Raw genomic sequence first — 21,534 nt, 5'->3', positions numbered from 1 at the left:
GTCTCCCTCTATGATGACTGACCCTAATAGGTTATATGGGCGGTGTCCTGATCGGACAATGGTGGTTCCACTGTTGCTTCTTTTCCTGCTCAAAAAGAAGACCAAACTGCAATCTGGATTTTCATTCCCTTTTGTCCATGTAGTTTGGAATTACCTACATTACAGTGTAGGGAGGGGCATAGTATATAGAGCTATATTTTAGGGTTGGGCAATAAAATTAAACTGAAAGTCAGCTCATTCATTGATATTTTGCATCCATGCTCTCCTGTGTCACACTGCCCTTGGCTAAAGGATATGTCACTATCCAGCCAGGATGGCTGATGTCTGAATAACCAGAACACTGTCCTGTTTACAATGCATGTAAACAGGACAGTGTCCCAATAATAGTTCATTAAATGCAATCGAGGTAAATCATCATTTAGTTTATAACTAACCCCGCCCAGTACATTTATTGATAAGGAAATTACAAGAATAACACAAAAACTTTGTGCAGTTTTCTTTCATTCTGAGGCATTCTGCTTTTTCACCACACGGTGGCGCTAGTCCCCAGTTTCATCGGATTGGTCGGCGGCTCTCCGGGTTTCCTGTTCCTTTAACAGCAATAAGGAAGTGCAATGTAGGATGACAGCTCCACAACACCATGGTGCCCGGTGTGCCAGCAAGTCGTGTGCGCTGAGGGTGGCACATAGACCGTGGGGCACGGACTGAGCTGCTCTCCGGCGGAGGGTACATGGCACAGTATGGCTGGCTGGGCTCCCCCTCGGCTGAATGACTTTATTCTGACTGATAAACTGGGCAGTGGCACCTATGCCACCGTGTATAAGGCCTACAGGAAGGTAACACCTAGATAGACAGCAGCCACTGTGTACAGATACCAGGGTGTATGCAGCCCTGCTCTACATGTATGGACTAGTATGTGTAGGAGGAGGTTCATATGTATACATGTATGTGCTGACCTTCCGATATCTCTACATGTATGTGCTCCCCTTCCTCATATCCCTACATGTATGCGCTGACCTTCTTCATATCCCTACATGTATGCGCTCCCCTTCCTCATATCCCTACATGTATGCGCTCCCCTTCCTCATATCCCTACATGTACGCGCTCCCCTTCCTCATATCCCTACATGTCTGCGCTCCCCTTCCTCATGTCCCTACATGTCTGCACTGACCTTCTTCATATCCCTACATGTCTGCGCTGACCTTCTTCATGTCCCTACATGTATGCGCTCCCCTTCCTCATATCTCTACATGTCTGCGCTCCCCTTCCTCATATCCCTACATGTATGCGCTGACCTTCTTCATATCCCTACATGTATGCGCTCCCCTTCCTCATATCCCTACATGTATGCGCTCCCCTTCCTCATATCCCTACATGTATGCGCTCCCCTTCCTCATATCCCTACATGTATGCGCTCCCCTTCCTCATGTCCCTACATGTATGCGCTCCCCTTCCTCATGTCCCTACATGTATGCGCTCCCCTTCCTCATGTCCCTACATGTCTGCGCTCCCCTTCCTCATGTCCCTACATGTCTGCGCTCCCCTTCCTCATGTCCCTACATGTCTGCGCTCCCCTTCCTCATGTCCCTACATGTCTGCGCTCCCCTTCCTCATGTCCCTACATGTCTGCGCTCCCCTTCCTCATGTCCCTACATGTCTGCGCTCCCCTTCCTCATGTCCCTACATGTCTGCGCTCCCCTTCCTCATGTCCCTACATGTCTGCGCTCCCCTTCCTCATGTCCCTACATGTCTGCGCTCCCCTTCCTCATGTCCCTACATGTCTGCGCTCCCCTTCCTCATGTCCCTACATGTCTGCGCTCCCCTTCCTCATGTCCCTACATGTCTGCGCTCCCCTTCCTCATGTCCCTACATGTCTGCGCTCCCCTTCCTCATGTCCCTACATGTCTGCGCTCCCCTTCCTCATGTCCCTACATGTCTGCGCTCCCCTTCCTCATGTCCCTACATGTCTGCGCTCCCCTTCCTCATGTCCCTACATGTCTGCGCTCCCCTTCCTCATGTCCCTACATGTCTGCGCTCCCCTTCCTCATGTCCCTACATGTTTGCGCTCCCCTTCCTCATGTCCCTACATGTATGCGCTCCCCTTCCTCATGTCCCTACATGTCTGCGCTCCCCTTCCTCATGTCCCTACATGTCTGCGCTCCCCTTCCTCATGTCCCTACATGTTTGCGCTCCCCTTCCTCATGTCCCTACATGTATGCGCTCCCCTTCCTCATGTCCCTACATGTATGCGCTCCCCTTCCTCATGTCCCTACATGTCTGCGCTCCCCTTCCTCATGTCCCTACATGTCTGCGCTCCCCTTCCTCATGTCCCTACATGTTTGCGCTCCCCTTCCTCATGTCCCTACATGTCTGCGCTCCCCTTCCTCATGTCCCTACATGTCTGCGCTCCCCTTCCTCATATCCCTACATGTCTGCGCTCCCCTTCCTCATATCCCTACATGTATGCGCTGACCTTCCTCATATCCCTACATGTATGCGCTCCCCTTCCTCATATCCCTACATGTATGCGCTCCCCTTCCTCATATCCCTACATGTATGCGCTCCCCTTCCTCATATCCCTACATGTATTCGCTCCCCTTCCTCATATCCCTATATGTATGCGCTCCCCTTCCTCATGTCCCTACATGTCTGCGCTCCCCTTCCTCATGTCCCTACATGTTTGCGCTCCCCTTCCTCATGTCCCTACATGTCTGCGCTCCCCTTCCTCATGTCCCTACATGTCTGCGCTCCCCTTCCTCATGTCCCTACATGTCTGCGCTCCCCTTCCTCATGTCCCTACATGTCTGCGCTCCCCTTCCTCATGTCCCTACATGTCTGCGCTCCCCTTCCTCATGTCCCTACATGTTTGCGCTCCCCTTCTTCATGTCCCTACATGTCTGCGCTCCCCTTCCTCATATCCCTACATGTCTGCGCTCCCCTTCCTCATATCCCTACATGTATGCGCTGACCTTCTTCATATCCCTACATGTATGCGCTCCCCTTCCTCATATCCCTACATGTATGCGCTGACCTTCTTCATATCCCTACATGTATGCGCTCCCCTTCCTCATATCCCTACATGTATGCGCTCCCCTTCCTCATATCCCTACATGTATGCGCTCCCCTTCCTCATATCCCTACATGTATTCGCTCCCCTTCCTCATATCCCTACATGTATGCGCTCCCCTTCCTCATATCCCTACATGTATTCGCTCCCCTTCCTCATGTCCCTACATGTCTGCGCTCCCCTTCCTCATGTCCCTACATGTCTGCGCTCCCCTTCCTCATGTCCCTACATGTCTGCGCTCCCCTTCCTCATCTCCCTACATGTCTGCGCTCCCCTTCCTCATCTCCCTACATGTATGACTGCTGATAGGTCTGCGGGTGAACGATGTGGTACATTCTGGGCAGAATAGAAAAAATTTAAATGATGTCATAATTTTTTTTTGCATGTTCAGTTTTCACTGTAGCGTAAACCACATTACCTTTATTCAGGACGGCTGTGGCGATACCAAATTTATTTCACTTTTATGTAGCTTCACCTTATCCTGAGAGCCATAACTTTCCTTTTTTTTTTTTTTCTCCCCATTTTTATTTTTTCCCAGTATGGCCGGATCGCTAGTATAGTACTTTGGTATTACAGTTCATTATACAATAACAAATGTCCACTTAGTCCATAGGAATCCAGTTGAACACTCCACATGTTTTATCGATTGTCCATACAAGCCTTGTAGGCGTTCACTGTATGGACTTCTAATAAACAATCGGCAAACGTTGTGAAGAAGTAGCTGGATTCTTATGGAGTACGGCTACATTCATTTGAGCACTGCCAAACCAGCTGTAAAAAACGGATGATGGCGCCCTCATAGAATTGAGTATATTGAGGAATCCGTGAACATAAATAGAACATGCCTCATTATCACTAAAATGGACCGTCAAATAATGAGTAGACATTGAAATCAATGAAGGAGATTTATTATGTCTTGTATGTTAGTTACCGGTATCTTGCGCAAAGGGCATAAAAAATGAGCAATTTTTTGAGTAAAACTTTGCTGCTATTTTTTGTTATTTGCATCACCCACACCACTTTCCAGGAAGGGAGCGTGGTCTGGGAGTTTTGTCAGATTTAATATAATTATTTTCATGATCACAATCCCTGAGGTCTATTTCAGCACTACAGTGGGCGCTCCTGATGTATGAGGAGGTCTGTGTCTCATCGTAAATAAGGCACACTCTCCACCATTGCAGAAGATATGAAGACTTGCATTCTTAACTTTCCACCATAGAATCCTAAAACCGTCCATTTTTGACATTTGTATAAATATGATCTATCTCGACATTTATTTTTTTACATTGCTGTTTCCCTGTCCTTCAGGCTGCTCTGTGTGTATGTGGATGCTTTGATACGCAGTGTGGTGAGCTGAATTTTATCAGAGACCGAAATTTTTTTCTTATCTGACTAAGGCCGATTGCAGACAACCGTAGCCGAACAGCCAGCCGAGAATTAAAGGTCACACGTCCCCCATGGTGTATTGGGACACACGGATGTCACCCGTGTGCCACCCATGCATCAGCGGTGCTTCCACAGCCTCTTTCATTAAATGAGTAGAAGCCATGGAAGCTGGGCCGCAAAATTGGACAGGAATAGGACCTGTTCCATATTTTGCGTCCTGGACTGTCGGCCAGCACCCTGGACTGTGTAATTCACGAACCCATAGAAATGAATGGGTCAGTATACTGTCTGGGAAAAACGCAGTCACGGTCGTCTACAACTGGCCTTAGGCTGACTGTACTCCTCGTAAATTCTGCCTCTAATAGGTTAACGGAGAGGGCTGATATAGGGCCCTTCAGTAAGCAACCTCATCATCATAGCAACACATTGGCCCTCTGCAGTTACATTGCAGCGGTGACAGTAGGGGTGCAGTCATACTTACAAACCCTATTGAAGGAGGCATATAATGGTTATCTCCAATGGCGGCCATTTCAGTAGTGTACTAGCTGTCTTTTACAACTGACACCCTCTCCAGATGGGATGTGCTGAGCTCCTGAACTGATTCCATATTCCTGCTTTACTATGAGTAAACCACATCCCATCCCTGTGTAATAGAACATCAGGGGCAGCAAATGCTTATGAGAAACTGAAGGCATTTTTGCACAGGCCAACAAATGTTGACAGGAACATTTATTTCTTCTTTTTGCCCAATGGAAATAAGCCCAGGGAATGTTGTTTGTCTCCTCTATTTTAGTTTTAATGTCTGGTGTGTCCATTGACACAATATACATACATTGAGCTTTACTATATGAAACACATTTCATGTGCTTATTTCCATACACTTTATACAAATCCAGAGAAGTCTTTTTAATCCTTCTAAAAATACCTTGTAATAGGTGAAATTAGTATATTGACACTTTCTAACATGCATCTTCTATGTCTTCATACCTGTAGCATAATACACGGGAAGTTGTGGCTATTAAATGTGTCAGCAAGAAAAGCCTTAATAAATCTTCTGTGGAGAACTTACTGACAGAGATTGAAATCCTGAAAACTGTCCATCACCCCCACATCCTTGAGCTGAAGGACTTCCAGGTCAGCCGCTGCAATACTCTATGGTCTACTACTTACACTTTGTAATATTCTTGATTTTTGAGTACATTAACATGGTGGACTATGGACAGGACCACTTTTTATTGCAATGCATGTAATTTTTGTATTTTTGTAACCAGGTTTCATTAAAATATTTTGAGATTTTCCCTTCTGCACCCTGCATATATTTGCATACATTGTGATGCTGTTCAATATAAAATCCTTAGACTTAAAATCCTTTATGCTTATTTTATTCAGTTGTAGAGATTCTGGATTAGGTTTGTGTTCAGAATAACATAGATAAGGGGAACAGACCAAAAAGTTAGAGTGCGTTTTTTTTTTTTGTTTTTTTTTAAATGCATTCTATTAAAAAAGAAAAAGTCCCCATAGTTTCCCACAGCCTTTAAATAGCTTATATGAACTAAACAACCCCTTTTCTAAAGGCATATTTATCCCTAAAAATAACTGCTCATTGCAGTGACTAAATTCTAATGATTCACTACCTATCTACCCAATATGATGCCTAAGGGCCCCTTCACACGGCGTATGCGTGCCGCTCATTTAGACCCGTACATGCGAGCACTTCAAAACACATCCCATTCACTTCAATGGGAGCGCGTGTAAAGCCGGCTTCACGTGCGCTCCCATTGAAGTGAATGGAATATGTTTTGAAGCGCTCGCGTGTACGGGTCTAAATGAGCGGTGCGCTTATGCCATGTGAAGGGACCCTAAATTATCCAAAGGGGTTGTCCTATGTATTCTAGAGAATTATTCAGATTTGTACTCCTCCTTATTTGACTTGCTTTTCGCTTTGTTACATATGCCGGGTCGAATACTGCGTCACAGTGGGACCGAGACTATATATTCCTTATCACTGAATACTGTGCTGGGGGAGACCTTTCTCGATTTATCCGAACTCGTCGTATTCTTCCAGAAAAGGTTACCAAAATTTTCCTTCAGCAGCTAGGTAGGTCATATTCTTGCAGTTTGTGTTTAGCATTGATGTTTAAAGATATCACTTCTTAGTTTAAAAAATATAAGGAAAAAGAGCAAACAAAAATGTGGTATTCTTTATATTAAAGGTGGTTAAAATCTACTTTTTAAATCTAGTGGGTCATCAGTTTTAGGTCATTGGCAGTCTGGCTATCACTGCCCCTCCATTCAGATGTTTTCATGGGAATTGTTTACGTGGCAGGAGCTGCAATGCTTAAATGGCATCTTTTTCATAGCAACTGTTATGAGTATTGCAGCAGTGTCCCATTCAAGCATATGGAAATATGCAGCTCCACAATATATTAGCTGAATGGCTACTACTTTAAGTAGGAGGCTGTTCAATAATGGAGCAGAGGACCTACAATCTGTAACATAAATTGAGCTAAATGCAGTGTCCCACTTAATGCCACAAACAGCATCATAAACTACTATTAGAGATATAACCCTAAATTGTGGAAAATTTCAGTAAACATGGTCTCCCTTCTCGGAGTGCACACTTAGGCTCTGTTCCCACGGAGTAACACGCTGCTCATTTAGACACGTATACACGTGTCAGAGCGCAGCGCTTCAAAACAGATCCCATTGACTTCAATGGGTGCTGGCTTACGCTCGCTACACATTGAAATCAATGGGTTATAAAGCCTCCCATTGATTTCAATGTGTAGCGCGCGTAAGCCGGCACCCATTGAAGTCAATGGGATCTGTTTTGAAGCGCTTCGCTCTGACACGTGTTTACTTGTCTAAATGAGCGACGCGTTACTCCGTGAGAACGGGGCCTTAGTAGCGCTTCTGTCTTTGTAAATAAAGAGACCTGATGCTTTTGAGACAACCTAGATTTCAATAGTCAGGTGAAGAGTGGGGGCAGGAGACAGTTGGGTTTGTTGGCAGATTGGATCTACAAGATTTCAAGATTCAACCTTTGAGTTGTGAGCTCAAAGGAATAAAAGTAATAAATATATATATGTGTAAGTATGAAGATTGCTGTAGGTATGTACCTGTAAGGATTACAGAAAATAAAAATGTAATTATCTTTATTTCTCCTTTATTTTCAGCGAGCGCGTTGAAGTTTTTGTATGAGAGAAATATTTCACATTTGGATCTGAAGCCTCAAAATATTCTACTAACTAGCTTTGATAGGCCCCACCTAAAGCTTGCCGGTAAGTTTGAACATTCTTAGAATAAGACTCTGGTCAAACTGTGTACGGAGACCTCAAAGTACATAACATGTCCAGATTATCTGTTCTACAGATCTCAAATCAGGTTCCATATTTTTGTTGTAAATGAATAAGCTTTAAAGGGGTTTTCTCTTCATAGCTTATTTTCCTTAAAACCGATATAAGGGCAGGCATAACTATTCGACACGGTTTTAATATTTTATTTTTCCTTTTTAACTCTCTTTATTGAAAAGAAAAACAAAAGGTAAACAGTTAAGAAAAAACATTGCACAGTCAGCTGGTCAAATCAGGCAAGTTTTATTTTTCCTTTTTGATCTTACCATGTCTGACATTCTTCCCCACTGTCTCCCTTAGTATTTCTGTGCTTCAGGGTTCAGAGGAAAGATTACAGCCTGCCCTCACGTTACTGTTGCCATAGCTTTTCCTGACCCTGCATATCCATTGTAAGCTACTATCGCCAATAGGGAAATAAGAGCTGTGAAAATGTCTTCAGAGTCGCTGCATATCACCTTTCTGCTCATAAATCATTACAGGCACAGACACCAAGTAGATTACTGAAAACACACTCTGGGTCTGTCTATGGTGATAACCTGTGGCTCTCACAGCTCCTGTACTTTGCATCAGCAGGAGATGTTTGTCTTCTTTTTCAGAGCCCCTGATAATCACCGCAGACAGCTCCTGAGTGTATCATATAGTATAATAGATGTCATTGTGGTGTTTGCACATACATAAATGCTCCAATATAAAACTGACCCAACAGGAGCAGGGAAAAAAATCAAACTCGTGCATGGTCAGCTTTAAGGTGCCAATACACATTTGCTAAAAACCATCCAAACATGCTGGATCATCCAATATCTATTGTGTCTGTTCATACGCCACCACCACCAACTCTTCTCCATTGTCAGATTTTGATGGAAAAAAGATGTTGGTGGAATGAGCTGTGTTGACAGGTCACTGCTGCAGCAGTCACAGTCAAGGTTAAGATGCTGGAGACATAGCATATCAGCTATACAGAAGCGTCAGGGGATCAATAAGGTGAGTATTACTTTTTTATTATTTTAGAAATAATAGGAAGGTGAAAACAAAATAAAAAAAAAACATACTCATCTGTCCCTGGTGCTCAGTTGTCTCCCAGTGCAGTCCGGTCCTGCTGATGCGGTGTTTTCTTTCAGTGGAAGTGGCAGCCGAGGCAAATCAGTGGTCTCCATGAAGGACATGGGGACATCACTACTAGAGATGAGCGAGTATATTCAATCGAATACCTCCCCTGCATAATTTTTGGTGTAAAAAGAAGCCCTAGGGAAGGTGGGAGGGGAATTGAATGTTTACCGTGTGGTATTCGACCGAGTACACCAATAACTATGCAAAGGGAGGTATTTGATCGAATACTACTATTCAATCGAATACTACTCGCTGATCTCTAATCACTACCTGTGACATTCTGTGTCCTTTATTTAGGCTGCTGATTAGCCTTAGCAGTAACGTGGCCATGGGACGTCACAGTGTGGCGGGGACTTTCTGTAAACAAGACAATAGAGCAGCAGGACCAGACGCGCAGGAAGATACCAGACAACCGGGAACAGGTGAGTCTGGGGTTTTGTTTTGTTTTTTTCACCTTTCCTGGCCTAATATAACAAAAAAAAAATATCCTGGACAACCTCCCATTTTAGCATCAATTGTCTGGGCAGGACCTACAGGAATAGATGAGCATTGCTGCTGTATGTGTTTCCGTCATTCCCGTACAGGAGAATGGGAGCTACAGAAACAGCATGGCATATCTAGTTATACTGTTTCTGTAACTGTAAAACTATGGAAACAGTGCTCCTTCGCTGTGGTACGCTGTTTCTCTATCTCGTATTCTCCTGCATGGATTACGGAAATAGCATAGTAGATTAGTACTACTTGGCTGTTATAAGTCCCAGCTGAAGGGGTTAGGACATGGAGCAGGAATTTGCTTAGTAAAAATTATTAATTCATCTTTTCACTAGATTTTGGCTTTGCCCAGCACATGACGTACCAGGATGAGCCTCAATCACTACGAGGATCTCCTCTGTATATGGCTCCTGAGATGGTATGCAGTAAACACTATGATGCTCGAGTAGACCTCTGGTCTGTTGGCGTTATTCTCTATGGTAAGAAAGCTCAGGTTAATAATATTCATCTGCTCTTTTCATTTTTCATATTACTGTCACAATATGCGTCCTTATATTTGTTGCAGACTATGGCTATCCTTCATATCTGTAATTGTATACATTAATAACTTGCACATATGAGTCCTATTTTATATTAGAGATAATAATGTACAAACTTCAAAAAACAAACAAAACACAGCTCACTCATATGCTCAGGCATCCCTCCTTCATAGAACAAGAACGGCAATTGACTCCCTCTGGACATGAAACCAACAGGAAAAAATACATAGACATGGTGCCTGGGTAACCATAAAAATGAAAGTAGATGTTGTGTTTTCCTTTTTATGGCTACTACCCAGGCGCCGAATCATTGTAAATGGGTTGTCTGAGCTTTAGGTCATAAAAGACATTTCTTTATGATCCATTGGGGGTGACACATCTGTATGGAGCTGCTTCTGGCACTCATCTATTAGACAATACAGGGCCTGGAAACAGAAAGTTCTGCCCGTTCTTTATCTAGAGGCCTAGCACCTTCACTGCAGCTCAGATCCCATTGAAGTCAGTGGGAGCTGAGCTGCAGTGAAAGCACTGGTCCGCTATTCTATTTCCAATCCCATATTGTGTACTGCACGAGTGTCAGAAGCAGCTCCATGCAGATCATCAGGCCGAGGACTGGGTGTTGGGCCTCATATCGAGGATAAGTCATAACACAATAAGGCTACACAACCCTTTGAAGGGGTTGTCGTGTTATCAGAAGTTACCACTTATCTACAGGATAGATGCTAAGTGTCTGATTCCTGGGTGTTCCACCTTTGGGACCTATACTCATCATGGGAATAGCCACAAGCCTGTGGCACCAACAGATAAAGCTGAGTCCTCAGCTATCTATCAGTCTCATTGACCTTGAGTGGAGCTGCATGGCACATGACCTAATTCTCACTTCATTTCATTGAGACACAGGGCCCTTGTCTTACTGATTGTTGGGGCTCCTACTGATCATGAGGCATCCCCTTTATTTGGAAGCAAGTAAACTAATTGAAATTGTACTGCTGTCTAGGCCCCACTTAAAAATAAAGCTAGATGTGTTCTTACATATGCTAACTTTAGGAAGTTTATTAAAGTATACCGCATGGCTCCATTTAAGAAGATGTTCTGAGGAATCCATAGCAGCTGGGGAATGAAATGTTTGGTCTAGATTTATCACTTGTTGCTTTGTGTCTCTTCTTTCATCATAGAGGCTTTATTTGGGAGAGCACCATTTGCATCTAGGTCTTTCTCAGAACTTGAAGAAAAGATAAGAAGCAGCCAAAGTATAGAGGTAAGATGTGAAAAGGAGCGCTCTAGTACTAGTGAAGTATAGCCATTAAACATTGATAGCTCTACTTGTAGCAGTATTGGTTGCCTTTTATATTTCAGTGTGCATGATGTGTGTATGTCTGTACATTAGATGCAGTGAAGTTTCCATTCAAGTGTGCCCTTCTAAATGAGATCTACAGTAATCCATATGTGTGTGCATCTCTTAGTACATAATCCATTACACACATGTGAGAGTGACAGGGTTCCCAGCTCTATTTATGTTTCTCTTTGTGTAGCTTCCAACAAGACCACGCGTTTCCCCAGAATGTCGTGACCTTCTCCAGCGGCTGTTAGTAAGAGACCCAGATCAAAGAATTTCTTTCCCAGATTTCTTTAACCACGCATTTGTGGACTTGGAGCACATGCCGTGTGCAGAGTCTTTGCAGAAAGCTGTAAGTATCTTGTATATTCTCTAACTTTTTTCTTCCTACCCCATTTCATTCATAAAGAAAATCTAGAAAGAATAACCAATGTTTAAAAAAAAAAATGGTAATGAAAGGTTTTTTAATATAATTATGGTGGTGCAAACAAAAATTTTTGCCGTCTTCCCCTTCATTTCCCATTAGTCAGTACATATTTCTAATATAGATTGTTATAGTAGTAGGGATACGAAATATATGGGGGTATGTAATGTAGTAATTTTTTTTGTGAACCACAGAGTGGCTTAAAGTAGCGAACTCTTTATACTTACCACTCTGTCCATCCGGGTATCCAGTGGAGAGTCTCCATTTAGGTTTCCGGGTGTTCCTGACTGTAGCCTACACATGATAAATGCAGCCAAACAAAACATCAGTGCAATGCTTATGTGCAGTCAGAATATCAACAAAGGCCCAGATAGAGTCTCCAAATTGAGGGGTAAGTATACAGTGTTTGTTATTTTTAGCCTCTCTTGGGAGTGAAAAAAGCTACTGGAACAACCCTCTAAATGAAGTATATTTTTAATTTTGTTTTGCACTACATCTTTCCTTAGAATATGTTTTCCTAGTCTTCTTTTACTTTGTCTTCATCTTTTAGCTGCTGATCTTTTGTATTTTATATACAGGCTGCCTTTGTAGTAGAAGCAGTAGAGAAAGATGGAGCTGGTGAGCATTCAGCTGCCCTCACGTTATACTGCCGAGCTCTGGAATACTTCATCCCTGCCCTGCACTGTAAATAGTTTTTTTTTCTTCCATCTAAAGAGCTTGCCTAGCCCTTTAAATCGAGTTAACTAGTGGCTGCAAATGTTTTCTTTGCATAAATGGTGAGTATTAAAATATATTTAACTACTGTGTTGTTTATTGTAGATGAAACAGATGTTCGTCGGAAAGAAGCCATCCGCTCAAAGGTTTGTCCTTGGTGACTATTGCTTGATATCAATGCAGGCCCTGTGCCTTTAGCATTGAATTAGAAAATGCAATCTGGTTTATGATAATATTGCTGGAAAATATGCTTTTAAGAGGATCTATCTTTCTTCTGACATGTCTGTTTTAGTATTTGTATTTCCCATAAAACCACAATACTGAAGCATCTTTTCTCACAATTCTGTTTTGGGGTATACCTCTGTTATTCCTCCAAGAAATGAATTATGAATAAATTGTAATACCATATCACTTGTGAAAGAGGTCTGTCTCTACGCAGTGCACGTCTGTCAGCACGGATTAGACAGTGTCCAAGCTTGCACAACCAAACTGGTAACACCCAGATGTTGATGATATTATAATTTTGTAGGAGCATAACAATGAAATGACACAAAACAGGGTTCCTAGAAAATATGCTCTAGAATGGTTACTTTAAGGCTAAGGCCCCTCATATGCGAGCCAGCAGCTGAAAAACACTGCGGAAAAGCATTGTATTTTTTTTTTTGCAATTTTTTTTTTTTGACAAAGTCTGCAGAATTTTCCTCTGCCGACCTCCTGCTCCTATTATACCTAAATGGACAACACCAGCATTTCCGTAGGTGTAATTGACATGTTGCTATTTACTAAAATGTAAGCATTTTTTTTTTTTTTTTTTTTAAACTCAGCATTTCCACTGCAGATTGTTTTCTGCGATGTATGGATGGGGTTAGCCTGATTCCCATCCACTTTGCAGGTACTGTAAAACGCAGCACTCTTTGCTGCTGTGTTTTCGCCGCATGGGGCCCCGGCCTAAGGGGCATTCCCTGAAACAAACCTGTTAGGAATTCTAAGAGGTTGTCTTTAACATTGACTGTGTATGAATGGAGTATTAATTTGTGCATGATGCAGGTGTGTCAGTATGTGTCCAGAGCTGAGGAATTAAAGGTCCTGGTGTCGTCTAATAATAAGAGCTTGCTGCAACAGGGGATTTCATCTCGGGAGCTTTTGAAAGGTGAGATTCACAGCAGCTAAGAAGAACTTGTACTTTTATTTATACAGTTCTTGTTTGTTGCTTATTTGTTTGCCATTAAATTGTTTTATGTCTTTTGTATTTATAACCTTTGTAAATCTATAACACCAAGGAGCAGTGCATATGCAAGAACTAGTAAAGGGTGCCAAGAGGCACACATGGACTTTCTTGGAGCTGAAGTCCAAGTCAGTGTGCTAGAACAGGGGTAGGCAATCTTCAGCACTCCAGCTGTTGTAAAACTACAACTCCTAGCATGCATATTGCTCTGCTGTTCTTGGACCTCCCATGGAAGTGAATGGAGCATGTTGGGAGTTGTAGTTTCACAGCAGCTGGAGTGCTAAAGGTTGCTGACACGTAGGCTAGAGCAATACAAGGGCAACTATAATAATGCAGAGTTGAAATATTAGTAATATTTGAGTGTCTGATCAGTGAGTGGGTCTCTTACCAAAAGAAGCAGTTCTATGAACAATGTAGGGGAGTGATCTCTTGCCAAGGGGGGGCTTCATTAATTATTTAATCTTTTTAACTTTCATCCTAATTTGTGTAAATTTTTCTGTTTGGACAAAACTAATACACATCTTTCTAACACTTTAATGAAGAGATGTCTCAGGACAAGCCACGTCTGTTTGCTGCTTTGGATGTGGCCTCAGCTGCAGTAGCAAAGGTATGAAGTCAGAAAAACCAAAAGCAAAACAAAACTAGATCTTCTGCTAGAACCTCATTACGTTCTTCTCTATTTCATTGTCTCGGCAGGATGAAGAAGGCATGGCTGCAGATGCCCTGGATCTATACCAGCAGAGTCTGGGAGAATTGATACTAATGTTATCTGGTAAGTAGAAAGGTTTTGTGTTTATATGTCTTTACAATGCTGAAGGCAACTTTTATTTCTGTTTTTTAGTTTTAATAATGGAAAATTTCCATTCTTTATTCATGGGGAAATTTACTTGTCATTTATTTAAAGGGTTGTCCCATTAGGGTGTTCCTCAGTATAAGCTAAAGCAGACAGATTCTAGCAAGCAATAGCTCATGCCATGGCTAACTTGGACTGTGATCAGGTTAAGGCAAAATCTACTGCTTGATGATAGGAGCTGTACTACCAGCAGTCCGCTGAAGGCCATGGTGGCTACTCTATTAAAGGGGATGTTTGTGGTTAAACAAACCCTTTTGACTCAGAAGCATGTACATCAATGTCTGTCCTTGCACCACGTCTGCCAGCAAAGTGCTGAAAAGCAATACAAATTATACAAGATCAAAGATGCAGAATACTGTTATGTTCATTCAGAAGCAGCATCTGTAAAACGGAACATATAAAAAGCTGCTTATGTGACAAGTCAGCTACTTAGGCTCTGAGGTTAAGGACTGAGTTGTTTGCATCAGTGAGACGATGAAGAATAGCCTGGGAGCAATTTTCTCATATATTGGCAGTCATCCAACTTCAGTCTGTGACATATGTGTCTCATGTTAAAGGGAATCTGTCACCGCCTTTATGCTGCATAAGGCATTGACAGACATGCCGATTTTAGTGTTTTATCTGTTGTACGTGACTGTCATGTTGTTTTGGTAAGAAAATATACAGCTTCTCAATTGGAGCACTTGTATCATGCACTGTGAGGAAGAAGATCTCATCATATTCATGAGCATTAGCTGTGGGCTCCCAGCATGCATCATCTGCTATAGGACTGCTTTCTACCTGTTATATTGCTAACGGTTAGTGAGCAGCTGGAGAACGGTCGGGTTATTTCCCAGGTCATGGAAACTAGGACTTCTAATCTTATGCATATCCTTGAGAGTGTTCTTTTCTGAAGATGCCTGTACAAAACTGTACATTTCTCAAAAACTATATAATGAGCACAATGTAACCGAAAAGGAGGCAAACTGTCAATTATATTATGCAACACCAAAATGCATTTATCTACATGTGTAGAACGCATATCTACATCCTGTGTAAAACTTAGCTGCAACTGTATTTCTTGAGCTAAATATATTTTCGACTTTCGACTGGTTGCTTGTTTGGCCAACAGCTAACTCTCCCCACCATCACATACACATTTACATTTAACTCAGCCAAGCATGCATGTGTTTTTATTACTGAAAAAGCCACTGGCAGACATCTGTGATGGCCTCTTTCTTTCCTGGGAACAAATGAAACTAGTCTCTCCAATAGTTGGTGCTTTATCTCCGCAGAAATTTCTGAAATCTCTAGTTCAATTAATTAAACGGAAACTATGATTACATGAAAGGAAGGAAATTTTCATTGCTATAAATGTAAAACTTTTAATGGCACCTAGACCTAAGTTAATATTATCTATTTTTATTTGCGTTTCTTGTAGCTGAACCAACTGGAAGAAGACGGGAGCTGCTGCATGCAGAAGTAAGTGGACCAGACAAGACAGCGCTAGTGTCTTTTTGGTAATCCCTAAACAGTATTTAGAAATATGCTTTACAGCAGCAACATGGACCATTTTCTTGACATGCTTTGTGGCCTCTACAGAGGTCATTGTGCACTGAGGAGTGCTGTATATAAGCTCTGACTATAAACTATTGTGAATGCTGGACGTGTTATCTGTTATTGTAATAGCGAGATAACTGCTGTACAGTAGGAAGTATCAGCATTATAAGACTTTATAGTTGAGAACTATAACATACACTTTTTCTTTTTAAATATAAATGGTGACATGTAAAATTAAAATAAACATAACCAACAATTGTTAAAGAGGACCTTTCATGTCCTCCTGTGTATGCGGTTTTATATACTGCTAGAAAGCCGATGGCTTTCCTGTATTCTGCCCTGGGGCTGGAGATATCGGTGCCGTTAGTTTTGGCACCGATAACTCTCCACTGTCAGAAGGGTGTTCTTCATAGCTTAGTGTCATCGCTGGGATATGGACAACTACTGATGCTGAGCTACGGGTACGAGGAACGCCCTTCTGACAGTGGGGAGAAATCGGTGCCAAAACTAATGACGGCACCAATATCTCCAGCCCCAGGGCACACTACAGGAAAGCTGACAGTACTCGTATACTCGTATATAAGGTGCCAGAGTGTTTTAAATGGGTGATAATTTTCATTTGTATGGGTTATTAGCCTGGGTGAAAAACAGAAGCATGCTCTCCTTTGTTCTGTTTAGTGGACCAATCATGTTCATGAAAATCAGGCAAGCAACCATATGTTGTTTGCAATGCCTTTGATTTGTGAAATACAAAGTATGATGTGAAATAAGGATCAAACATAGCAGTAGGATTGTGAACTGTCTACATGTGCTTATCCTGCAGATTCAGACACTAATGAAGCGAGCAGAATTTCTTAAGGAACAGGTATGTAGAGTAAAATATACAACAGCAGCTGCTGTTGAAGGTCTGGCTGTGGTCTTAAAGGGTTTATCCAGGAATTTTTTTTTTTATGGCCTAGCTTTCGGATAGACTGTAAATTTCTGATTACTGGGGTAGCCGACCGCTGCCCCCATACAAATCAGTTGTTTCCAGTGCGAGTACTATACAGATCACAGACCTGTAAGGAGATAGCTCCATACCCTGTATAGTTACTAAACGCCATTACTGCAACTATGCCCCCATTGATGTCAATAGAAGCTGAGCTGCAGTAACTGTTCCCTGGTACTATACAATGCAAAGAGCACTGGACGCATCAGTTGGAGACACCCCCCCCCCCACACACACACACACACACACACACACACACACACACACACACACACACACACACACACACACACACACACACACACACAGATTAGCTGTTTGGAGATAAGATATTCATGTCCTATCCTAAGGAATAAAATAATTCAGGACAACCCCTTAGGCTAAGTTCACAAGGATTCTTTTGGTGAGTATATTGGTCAGGTTTTTTTTTACCACTAGCGGAAAAAAGAAGTGACATGATTCTGCCTGATAAAACCAATGGGAGGCGGAAAAACCGCTAGCGGTTTTTGACAATTCCGCATCAAAACTGCGACGTGGATTTTCCGCCTCCCATTGATTCCCGTTGTTTTTTTTTTAGGTGGAATCTACCTGAAGAAAGGTCATGTCGCTTCTTTTTTCCGCTGGCGGAAAAAAATTACAAGCGGATTACATAGGACTGTATTGTGAGGCTGATTTTGAGGCGGAATCCACGTCAAAAACCTGACCAAAAAACTCAGTGTGAACTTTGCCTCAAAAAGTATCAAATTTATGTGACCTTTTTTATGATTTTGCTGCAGATGAAAACTTCTGACTGGAAGTCTGAATCTCTCGGGCATGAGATGCTATCAGAGTCTGTGCGAAGCTGTGAGTCAAAGCTTTTAATTTTCCAGATTTTTTTGTCCTAGAAGATAGAAATGCTGTTGATTTTGTAAAAAAAAACAAAAAAAACATCTCTGTATCATTAATGAAGTGTCGTCTTCTCTCTTTTTTCAGCATGTTCTCTGCAGTAGCTACAAGAGGGGACACCATTATGGATGGAATTCTCTACATATGGTTATTGTTTTAGTAATGTGTGTAAATTAAATTATTTTCTAGTCTCTGGTGCATGATATTTCTTTTATGGGAGGAAATCCACACAAACACGGGGAGAACATACAAACTCCTTGCAGATGTTGTTCCTGGCGGGATTCAAATCCAGGACTCCAGTGCTGCAATGCTAATCACTGAGCCACCTTGTTACCCCTGCAGTCTATATTATCTGTAGACACCCAGTACCCCCTTCATTCAGCTGATATTGGGAGTTGTGTCTGAAAGAAGTAGCTTATGGATGGAGCCCTGTACACTGTGTAGTGGCCGTGCTGTGTTATTGCAGCTCAGCTCTTATTCAATTGCATGGAAGCGCTGTAGTAAACCAGGAATGAACACTACACTAAAAACTTCCTTTGTGTGTATATCCATTCACTTAGTGTGGAAAATTAGCAAACAACTTATTACCAAAAAAAATCCATACCTTTCTCCGTTTCCCAACTTGCTTAATTTTTTTTTTTTTTTTTTTATAAAAGTGAACAGATCAAGGTGGGGACATCTCAGCCCAACAAAGTTACTATAACTCATGCCTGTAAACTGGTGTTAAGTATACCTGAAACCTACCTGATTTGCCTAGATTTCATATGTGGTGTTATTAAGAGGCCGCAGGGTCTTAATAATTCAGGCACATCTTGAGACCCCCACTTATTAGCTGATATGAACAACTGAAACACAGAGAATAGAGTATGAAGCAGACAGCTCTGTTATATTTGTAGTGAATAAACCAATAATTTTAGCCTGGAAACTCCTTTATATTTGGAAATAAGAATACGAGAAGAACCTTGTTAGCTCATCTGCAAAAAAAAAACAAAACAAAGTGTTGCCAACATGTTGTATGACACAATGCATTTCAATCTTGAATACCAGTGCGGTTGTACTTTTGGGCAAACATTTCTGCACACATTCCCCATGTGCCCTCCTTTTTCAGATCGAGTTCGGCATGGGAAGCTGCTTCTTCCAAAACCCATTGGAAAGCGGATGGATGAATTATGGGAATGGAAAATGATATTGTATATGGGATTAATACAAATGAAATAAGGGTTGTTATTAATAATAACAACTCCACAAGCACACATAAACACCAAACTTTCCAAACAGTCTTTTTAATATCAAGTTGTTAGAAATGTAGTTGCTAGTAGAAACCACTGGTACAAAGACTCACAGACCTAAACAATACTTTCAGAATCACTACACAGTGCTGAGACACAGCAGAGTCAGCCATCATATAATATAGGGCACTTTACTTTACATTGCTCTCCCCCCAGATCAGGTGCTGGAAGTTACTGTGGACAGGGAGTAGGAGCAGAGATATAGTTCCCTGACTCCAGGACTATACAGTGGACAGGCTGAAGCTTTGCTTCTATTAGCTGAATAGGAGCTGCTGGAGCATCTGATTCCTGCAGGATCTGAGTGTCAGGCCCCCACCGATCACACACTGATGACCTGTCCTATAGATAAGTCATCAGTATGAAACGCGCATTAGGGGCCAGATAACCCTTTTAAGTATTTGCTCAATTTGAAAAGTTTTCTGTTTGTTCACATAGGAAAAAATAACATTTTCTACACTCTGAATGTAACGTTGAACATAGAAAGTATTAATAAAACACAAACCATTTGATTTAAATTATTACTGCATGTATTTGCTTGGATTACAATATTGGTTTCCTATCCTTAGCCTACAGCACTTGCCCAAGTGCTGCATTACCTATTCCAACAATTCATTGGAGGGCTTGCCAAGAGTCAGAATGCCAATCTGATATTGATAACCTATTCAAAGTATAGGACATTGGTATTATTATCCCAGAGAATCCTTTTCAGAGTCAAAGTTAACCAACACCGACATCACCCAAGTGAAAAAGTAACTTTAAGGATTTCTTGATACATGTGTAAACAAAACCATAATACTGTGCACAAAAAGTTACTACAACTATAATAGATTGGTCTGGAAAGGGTTATAAAGCTCAATCAAAGGCAACTCCATTATCTGTAAGTGAAGAAGATTTACAATAGTGGTGATCCTAGGAGTGACCCCCCCCCCCCCCCATATCCCATACCGTAAGCCATGGTTGATATTTATAACGCAATAATAAAGAACAGACAAGAATGGGATTCATGAGAAGGTAACAAGTTTAAAAATGTCCCATGTTTGCAAAAAGAATCGCTTTTCCCTGAAGGCTAAGACAAGGCAAAAGTGTGGTATAGGCAAATAAGGTATTGTACATCATAACAACAATGAAAGTTGGTGGCACAGTATGTGCGGTATGGGAATACCTTAAAGAGGACCTCTCACCATCTCCACCAATTCAAGTTCTTAGCATCCGTCAAAAGGTTCTGTTCTGCTGATGGAACACATTTCGATCTTTGTCTTAATTTTGTCACAGTTGGAATTTTCTCTCTAGCCCCCACTGTTCCTGGGCAAGCAGCACAGGTAGTTTTGGTGCCTGATGTGCTATTTAAGCTCTTTAATGTCAGAAGGGTGGTGACAGGCAGGGGGTGTGACTCAGAGCTCCAATCAGAGGCAGCCAGTGTCAGAACTCATAGTCACACCCCTTCTCTTCTTCTTGACTCCACCCTTCTGACCAGTGGCGTAACTAGGAATGGCGGGGCCTGCGGTGAACTTTTGACATGCAGCAGGTATCAGCCTATTAAAACAAAAAATCTGCAGCAGCAATGGCTGGCACCCAGCCCCCTAATGTCCTGGGTTATGTGGCAGCTGCTACCCCGATAGTTACGCCCCTGCTTCTGACAGTACAGAGTCTAAATAGTGTATCAGGCACCACAATTGACAGCACTAATTGCTCGGGAATGGTTGGGGCTAGAGAAATAATTCTAACAGTGCCAGAATCAATGGAGCAGTAGCTATTAAATGATGTAAAAGCTTGGACTTGTTGGGGGTGGTGAAAGATCCTCTTTAAACAATATGCAACTATTGAACTATTTCTGTCTGGAGACAGTAATACAAAGCAAGTCCGCGTCTGCCTTTTCGTAGAAACCGTACCACTCTTATCCAACGCTTCCCAACAGCTGCACCACCAATGGCATAGTTTTAAGAACAAAAAAAAACCATCACTTTTGTAATCCTAACAGCAGTGAGAAATTTATGCCGTAAAATCCACCACTATGTCTAAGTGAAATCACTCCTGTAATCTTATAGATTATAATCCAATTCTAGATGGCTTTTTTACTGTAATAACCCAACGTTGGTACAACTACTTTTCCAATGGGTAACGCAAGGTTTGGAAAACTCAGTTCAGAAAAGTGTTCAGTGAGTAAATGGATCCAGCATCTGTAAGGTCCTACCACAGCATTACATTCCATAGCGGAGTTTAGACTTATTTTTAGGACAGGTAAAAGTATAGCTGTCATTTATTTAAACAAAAAAGCCATTTCATAGTTACACATCAGAAGTTGTGATAGCTGGGGCACTGGGTCCTGAGATCCCCAA

At 42.0% G+C, this 21,534-nt stretch overlaps 1 protein-coding gene across 2 annotated transcripts; it reads left to right on the top strand.

The window, feature by feature from the left end:
* Positions 1 to 602: 602 nt before the first annotated feature.
* ULK3 (unc-51 like kinase 3) lies at positions 603 to 18,124 on the top strand. Of its 2 annotated transcripts, none has more exons than XM_075273623.1 (16): positions 603 to 836; positions 5,448 to 5,588; positions 6,432 to 6,552; positions 7,631 to 7,735; positions 9,742 to 9,885; positions 11,121 to 11,203; positions 11,478 to 11,633; positions 12,284 to 12,389; positions 12,525 to 12,565; positions 13,467 to 13,569; positions 14,187 to 14,251; positions 14,341 to 14,416; positions 15,918 to 15,958; positions 16,860 to 16,901; positions 17,801 to 17,867; positions 17,997 to 18,124. In XM_075273623.1, the coding sequence occupies exons 1-16, from the start codon at positions 741 to 743 to the stop codon at positions 18,011 to 18,013; spliced, it is 1,404 nt and encodes a 467-aa protein (XP_075129724.1). In that variant the 5' UTR covers positions 603 to 740; the 3' UTR covers positions 18,014 to 18,124. The 2 variants fall into 2 exon arrangements, with proteins under 2 accessions (XP_075129724.1, XP_075129725.1); XM_075273624.1 differs by having other exon boundaries at positions 6,432 to 6,556; positions 7,635 to 7,735.
* Positions 18,125 to 21,534: the final 3,410 nt, after the last annotated feature.

The sequence above is a fragment of the Leptodactylus fuscus genome, chromosome 5 (assembly GCF_031893055.1).
Source record: "Leptodactylus fuscus isolate aLepFus1 chromosome 5, aLepFus1.hap2, whole genome shotgun sequence".
In the NCBI taxonomy this organism is placed as follows: Eukaryota; Metazoa; Chordata; class Amphibia; order Anura; family Leptodactylidae; genus Leptodactylus; species Leptodactylus fuscus.
The sequence above is the reverse complement of the archived record's forward strand: the minus strand, read 5'-3'. Positions and strand labels throughout refer to the sequence as shown.

Excerpts from the sequence above, each read along its gene's own strand:
- ULK3 (XM_075273623.1), top strand. The coding sequence starts at position 741 with ATGGCTGGCTGGGCTCCCCCTCGGCTGAATGACTTTATTCTGACTGAT. Across the intron at positions 837-5,447 it reads TGTATAAGGCCTACAGGAAG|CATAATACACGGGAAGTTGT; the intron begins GTAACACCTAGA and ends TCATACCTGTAG. Across the intron at positions 14,252-14,340 it reads CCTCAGCTGCAGTAGCAAAG|GATGAAGAAGGCATGGCTGC; the intron begins GTATGAAGTCAG and ends TTGTCTCGGCAG.